The sequence below is a fragment of the Triticum dicoccoides genome, chromosome 4A (assembly GCF_002162155.2).
Source record: "Triticum dicoccoides isolate Atlit2015 ecotype Zavitan chromosome 4A, WEW_v2.0, whole genome shotgun sequence".
NCBI classification, from domain to species: Eukaryota; Viridiplantae; Streptophyta; class Magnoliopsida; order Poales; family Poaceae; genus Triticum; species Triticum dicoccoides.
This window is the reverse complement of record NC_041386.1, coordinates 3,455,072-3,462,415: the sequence shown is the minus strand read 5'-3', so window position 1 is coordinate 3,462,415 and position 7,344 is coordinate 3,455,072. Positions and strand designations below refer to the sequence as shown.

Below are 7,344 nucleotides of genomic sequence, written 5' to 3'. Positions count from 1 at the left end.
CGTCGACCCTCCCCGTCGCGGCGCCTCCCCCGCCGCGGCACCACCTCGCCCCCCTCCGCGGCCCCCGCCGCATCTCCCCGCTGCTCGCCATCTCCGCGCTCTCCGTCGCCACCGCCGCCGGGACGCTCTACGCCACCACCGACAACATCGAGGAGACCCTAGCGAGGACCAGGGCGTCCGCCGCGCGCGTGGCGGAGCAGATGCGGCACACGTGGACGGCCGGCGGGGTGCTCTGCAAGTCGCTCATGTCCGTCCTGTCGTCCGCCAACCACGAGGTGCGCTCGGGGTTCGAGATGCGGGTCGCCGCGCTGCTCGCCGACATCACCGCTGCCAGCGCCGCTCGGCGTGCGGCCATCGTGTCAGCGGGCGGCGGCGCCGTGGTCGACTGGCTGCTCGACAGCATCGTGCGGGGCGCCACGCAGGCGGAGGCAGCGCGGGCGCTCGCGAACCTGCTGGCCGACCCGTGGGTCGCGCCTGCTGTGCTCGGCCGGCCACGGGCGGTGCCCTCCCTCCTTCAGTTTATCTTCTCCTACCAGCCCAAGCGCGGCAAAAAGGTGATAACAGGTGTTAGTTTTGGATTGTTTGCTTTGCCTGATTGCTCAAATGTGGTTTGATAGAAGCATGCATTCAGTATAATTGTGCGATCTAGGGTTCTCTTGTTCGTTGTTAATCACATTCACATCACATTGTGCAAGTGCATGATACAAAACTTATGCAGTTTCTCTTATGGACCTTGACCATAAATTGATATTGCAGAATTCATAGTTTTTGATAGAGAATTCTTAATTCTGTGTAGCCTGGTTGATCATATTGTGGAAGGTTAGGGTACAAAACTTGTACAATTTTTGGATATATAAAAACTTCCCATTGTACATTTTGACCATCAATTGATATTGCAGCAGTCATTTTCTGCTAGAGGTTTTTTGACTCAATGTAGCATGGTCTATGTAGCTAGGAATCAGGTCATCATGTGCTACATTGCAGGATTCAGATGTTGCACGTTTAGGATGTTGATTCCATGTGAATCTCTGGTTGCCTGATCTTTGTAGGATATGTTACTGCAGTGTTAGGGTAATAAATCTACATTTTGTATGAGTTTTGAAACTGCTAATTAGCTGAACGACCATGCCATTTTCATGGACCATCATATTGTAGTATTTATGTTTTTCTTCATGCCATTGTGATCCTTTTCCTTTCTGCACTCGCTGTATGGAATTTTTTTTGCTTGTCTTTATAAACATTTTTATGTATGGAATGAAGTAGTCTATAGTTTTTTATCAAGTTGTTGTTTCCTAATCTATCGTTCTCTTGTCTGAGGCAGAACTCTAGACACTCTTCGTTCGATGTATCAGATCACTCTAAAGGAAGGAGCATGCTTGTCGCTGCACTCATGGATATAATCACATCCAACTGTGATAATGCAGATTATTTGTCGTTTCGGCCTTTGATGCCTGCAGATGCTGATATAAGAGATATTGCAGCAGCTATCGAAGTCATTGAGGAAGGGGGGATGCATTTTGATGACCATGAGGATGATAGCAGTGATGATGGTGACAGGGGATTAAAAGGGATAGGGATTAAGGTACTTGGGGGGACTACTATATTGGGATTCTCTAGAGAAAATAGCTCACTAAAGATTGGCAACTCAGGTGATGATATTCTGGAAGTTGCACAAAATAGTAAAATGGATGTTGCCCAGAATAGTAGTGGACTGGTAAACCAAGAGCCTCCTGTTGATTATGTAGACATCGAGAGACTAAGTTCCCATGCTACCCCAGGCCTTTGGGATGATTTACAGAGGGAGCATGTAGCTGTACCTTTTGCTACCTGGGCTCTTGCTAATTGGGCTATAGCATCAGATCTGAACCGCACTCGTATTCAAGAACTTGATAGCGATGGGCATGCTGTGACAACTGCACTGAAAGCTCCTGAAAGAACTGTGAAGTGGCATGGAGCCTTGGTGGCCCGGGCTCTTTTGGAAGACCAGAACTTGACTTTGGCTCCTTCTGTCCCTGATTGGTCCTCAAGTCTTCTTTTAACAGCTTCTCAGGCTACTGAGAATGGAGACATGTCGTTGGCCCAAATGTCACTGTCAACTTTCCTGTTATCCATGATACGATGCAATGAGTCGAAGTTTGTGATAAGGCAGAAGGGTGTTCATCTTCTTCGTAGTATTGCAAAAAAAATAGAAAAAGAAAATAGTCAGAGTGGTATGAAGGAGTCATTAGCGGTTGCCCTGAGTTCGCTCTATTCTGGTGAAGTTCCTTTGTCACTTGAAGAAGCTCAAAGATGGTCTGGCATTCTTCTTCGTTGGCTCTTTGACAAATCTGTATCAGGCACAACACATCTTACATCTGTAAAAATCCTTTCATCTATGCTTGACGATTACGGGCCATCTTCCGTACCGATTTCTCAGGGATGGTTAGCTCTTGTGCTTTCTGAAATTCTTGGAGACAACAAGACACAAAGTTTGAAAGGAGCCACCCCGCCTGAACCAGAACGAGTGAAGGTTATAATCCGTGCAATTTTTACCGCAAAATGTACTTTACTGTGTGCGCCCTTTGCAGATTTATTAACATCACAGCATAAAATTGTTAGGTAGTAGGGCTGGATAAATGAACTGCATATAAACGAATTACACAAAATGGTTAAATTGTTACTGGAATGGCAATGTCACCCTTGCATAATGTGGTATGCCATTTGTTCAGATATAAGTTAGATGTGTCATAACTCGTAAGTATTGGGCATAGAGCAACAAATGTTGTAAACAATTTCTGTATGTGAATTTTGCTAATATACTTTGAAAGACACTATAGAATGCTTCACAAAAGAGAAGCTATTTAGGGTAGCCATGTGGGGTTATCCTTGTTTGTTATGGAGAAGTTGCGTCTTATATGTTTTGATTGGCAGCCTTTGAAATCCTGTGTTTGAAATATAGATATTTGATTGCAGCAACATTTCTTATTTTGTTCTGTTCAACCAGCATATTCAGTCTTGCACTTGTATTTTACCTCTGTATAACTTAATTTTGATTTTAACGATTTGATGGATGTGCAAGTGGATAAGTTGCTATCGTCCTGATGCAGCATTTTCTTTCAAATCTTGTTCTCCCTCCTACTGTCCTAATACATTTTTTCTTTTCTTTTGCAGAATCAAGTTGATTATCATAATGCTTACACTGCCACACAGGTCTTGAATCAATTAGCTACAGCTGTTGTCAAATTAGCAAGCATTCAGTCGGACTATGGTTCTGAGTCTGGTGACAAAGTACCACTTCACGATTTTCTCTCTCTTGAACCATTTGCTACAGCTCTAAAGAACTTGAACAAAAAGAGCCCACCCAAGTTTGATGCTGTTGACTCAGCCTTAGCTACGCTTAAGGGAATAAAAGCACTAGCAGAGCTTTGTTCTGAGGATGTTACGTGCCAAAAGAGAATAGCTGATTTAGGAGTTGTTTCGTTATTGAAACACATCCTCGTCGGTGACGATTATGAGAAACTTGCTGCAATTGAAGCATATGATGCATCAAGAATACGAGAAGTGCAAGACAAGAATGTGTCTGCTTCTGATGGTTCTTCTACTGCTGCTACCGCTGATCCCCGTAGTGTACGTGTTCCTCCAGCAGCACATATTCGAAGGCACGCCGGGCGGCTGCTTACCATTCTCTCCCTTCTACCCAACTCAAAGAAGGAAATTGTTTCTGATGATGTATGGTGCAAGTGGCTTGAAGAATGTGCAACTGGACGAATTCCTTGCAATGATATAAAGATAAAAAGTTACTGCAGACTAACTTTGTTAAATGTACTCTGCTCTGAGAATCAAAATACAAGAAGTGTTTCTGGTGAATATCCCGAATCAGAATGTGAGTATAAAAGAAAGTGTCCTCAGTTTGGAGATGCGCTGTTCTTGCTGAATCCAGAATTACCTCTTGAGGTTCATTTGGGCAACAGCGGTTGTGGGATTTCAAGAGATGCTTGTAAGGATGATGGGTGCATTGAACACAGTGGCTCTGAAACTGGAAGCGTAGAAGGTTCAGGTGCTGCATCAAGACGTGTCTCCCCTGAAGTTGATGTCGTGTTTGTCCATGGCCTTCGTGGTGGCCCATTCAACTCATGGAGGATAGCTGATGACAAGTCATCAACTACTAAAGCTGGTCTGGTGGAAAGTATAGATGAAGATGCTGGAAAAGAAGGTACTTGTTGGCCAAGACAATGGCTGTCATCAGATTTTCCTCAAGCTCGTTTCTTCACGGTCAAATACAAGGTTTGTTCTCTAATTCTCTGATTGTCTCTTAAGTTGGGAGACCTATATCGCTCCTTTAAAAGCTTAACTTTAAAAAAAATCATGCTTTTCTGCTGATGCCATTCAAACGATTTAAATGTTCCAAGATCCTTACTGGTTTCAAATGGTTTATGCAGACAAATTTGACACAATGGACTGGAGCCAGCTTGTCCCTTCAGGTTAGTGTTCTGGAGAGTTGTGCATGTTGATGCACATACACCCACCTCCCTTTAACTCTGATTAGGCCTGGACAAACCTGTTAGTCAGAATACAAAATTTCCTTAGTAGTGGCACATAGAAAAGACACCCGATAGAGCATTTTATGTTTTTCTGAGACCTTTTCACCATTGCTATACAGTACAAAAATTTAATATTTTAGGTTATAAGATTCTCTTATAGTCTTGTCTGAAGTAATACATGGTTTGAGATATTTTGATGTCTTTGGGTGATGGTTTGTTCTTTTTTTCTTGCTTAAATTGCATTTATCGAGATCATATTTGTTGTATAGGAGGTGAGCTCTATGCTGCTGAGGAAGCTGGTGGCTGCTGGGATCGGTAGCCGACCTGTTGTGTTTGTGACTCATAGGTAATAATGGCTGCTTGGTTTACAATGCTGCTTACACATGGCTGAAAAATCTAACAGCTGAAAGAATAAAAAAACTAATATTTTCTCCCCCATTTTCATACTTGCAGTATGGGTGGACTGGTGGTTAAGCAGATATTGCATCAAGCGAAGCTGAACAATTACGACAAGTTCCTGAATAATACAATTGGACTAGTATGTGTCTGATTTTGTTGTTTGGGGTAACTAGTATGTGTTTGGTTGTCCATTCTTAATATGACTGTATGAGCTCTAACTCTATTCATATGGCAGGTCTTTTATAGCTGTCCGCATTTTGGCAGTAAACTTGCAGACATGCCATGGCGTATGGGCTATGTGTTTCGTCCAGCTCCTTCAGTACGTTCTTTATATGACAGACTCATTATTGATGTTTTTCATGTGTGTATAATTTGTGACACTTATTACTGTAGATTGGCGAATTAAGAAGTGGGTCTCCAAGACTTGTTGAGCTGAATGATTTTGTGCGTCAGCGGCACAGTAAAGGACTTCTCGATGTTCTTAGTTTTAGTGAGGTAATGAAATGTTCTCATAAACTAGTACAGCGTGCTTTCACTACCACAACACCAAGTTGTCTTTGCTAACTCTTCCGTACAAATGTTATGTGCTAACTGGCTTCTTGACAGAGCGATGTCACACCAATTGTTGAAGGTTATGGTGGTTGGGCATTTCGAGCGGAGATAGTCCCAATCGAATCCGCATACCCAGGATATGGGGAGCTTGTCGTAAGTATCCTACCAGTTGTATTATGTCATTCAAATCAACGTTTATGGATATGTTATGCTTGCTTGCACTATGAGGGACTTGACTGCAACATATCGGGCTGTCCAATCGTAACATGAATAGTGGATGGCAGTGGTATATATGTGTCCAAGTCAATGCTAGTTTCAAATATCCTCATTGCACTGCTAAATAATGTTGATATAACTACAGGGATTTATGCTCGGTTATGTAGTTATCCCTTTGTAACTGGTGACTTTAGAGTTCAGAGTCGGAGCAACGTTTATAACATCTGACCTGTCTGTTATCTTATGTTTATCTTGTATATGTTCCTGTAATTTCTCCTACAAAAACGTCTTATATTTTGGTACGGAGGTAGTAGAAGAAGAGTGTCTTTTCAATTGAAAGAAAAGGTTGTGCCACTTAATGCAACGTGCAAGTGATCATTAATCTTATGTATCTTTGCAGGTTCTACAGAACACTGACCATATAAACTCGTGTAAACCGGTGAACAAGAATGATCCTTCATACGCCGAGACTCTGGCATTTTTGGAGAAAAGCTTGAAATCACGGGGCAAAAGAGCAGAATCCTAGGCCTTGTTTTTCCTTGATGCCGGTCGAGCTGAAGTACAGTACAGTACATCGCTTGCATGCGGATAGTGCACATAATTTCCATCGGCGGTATAGAGGCTTATGTTTTCCCAAGGGATTCTTGCCCTTTTTGTAGGAGATCTGGGCGGGGTGCTGTATTTTATGAAGCCTGCGCCTAATTAGACACAGAAATACGTTGTACATGTTGCGGACGAGCTGTAAATAGTTGCTCTCTTTTGGTAGCTGATGAAGTAGCTGATCTGTTGTATATATATTGTTTCACGCCCAAACAGTACGGGTTTTTTCTTTGAAATTCAGAAGCATATGTATTACCACATCATGTTTACCCGGATGGCCGGATGCCACAGATCCTCGTGTGTCCGTAGCTTTGCTCTGGTCAGCGAGCACGCCTAGTGTTTTTGATAGTTGTTTTGCCCTCTTGTTGAGAGGTTTGGTCGATATATTTGGTTTGCATTGGGAATTTCATTTTTTTTATGTCGGACAGAAGGAATGTAATGTTTCATTTTCTCAGGGAATCTTGATTCACAGGATTTTCAAAGCGCAGGAATAGAAAAAACACATGTGAGTTCTACATGACTTGGTTTGTTTGATTGCTTCACAGGAAAATGAAATGATTCTTACCAAGAAGTTTGATGGATACAAATGATTTTGTGAAGTTGTTTTTTAGGGAATGAAAAAATCCTTAGGAAAAACTTTCCAAGGATTTAAATCCTCGAAAGCTAATGAAAATCCTTAGAATCAAAGAGGCCTTTCAGAATAAGTCAACATAACACCGAGTTTCACGAATCAGACACTAATCGTTACTCTCGATGGTGATGATGCTATTGATTGTGAACCTATATTAAGCTAGTATTTATAAAGAGGAATGAAAAAAATCACGGAAAGCGGAACTATTATGCAATACTTACCTTATGTAACACGATATGATTATTTAACTACTATGTTTGCAAAATCAATAACAACAAATGCACCAGAATTCTTAGAGAATATTCAAATACCACAAATAGCCAGCTCTATTAGTGTAATTATGTTAGAGTTAAGCCTTATAGCTTCTCACTTTTTATGGATTGGACATTTTATGACAGAACTCGGTGCATAGACTCCTTTTTTCTA

At 42.2% G+C, this 7,344-nt stretch overlaps 1 protein-coding gene across 1 annotated transcript; it reads left to right on the top strand.

The window, feature by feature from the left end:
• The first annotated feature begins 20 nt into the window (after positions 1–20).
• Positions 21–6,547, top strand: LOC119284502. Its single transcript, XM_037563619.1, has 10 exons — positions 21–554; positions 1,322–2,509; positions 3,151–4,263; positions 4,419–4,460; positions 4,790–4,866; positions 4,974–5,058; positions 5,155–5,238; positions 5,313–5,414; positions 5,526–5,624; positions 6,088–6,547. Exons 1-10 carry the CDS (start codon positions 201–203, stop codon positions 6,211–6,213), a joined length of 3,270 nt encoding a protein of 1,089 aa, XP_037419516.1. The 5' UTR covers positions 21–200; the 3' UTR covers positions 6,214–6,547.
• The last annotated feature ends 797 nt before the right edge of the window (positions 6,548–7,344 follow it).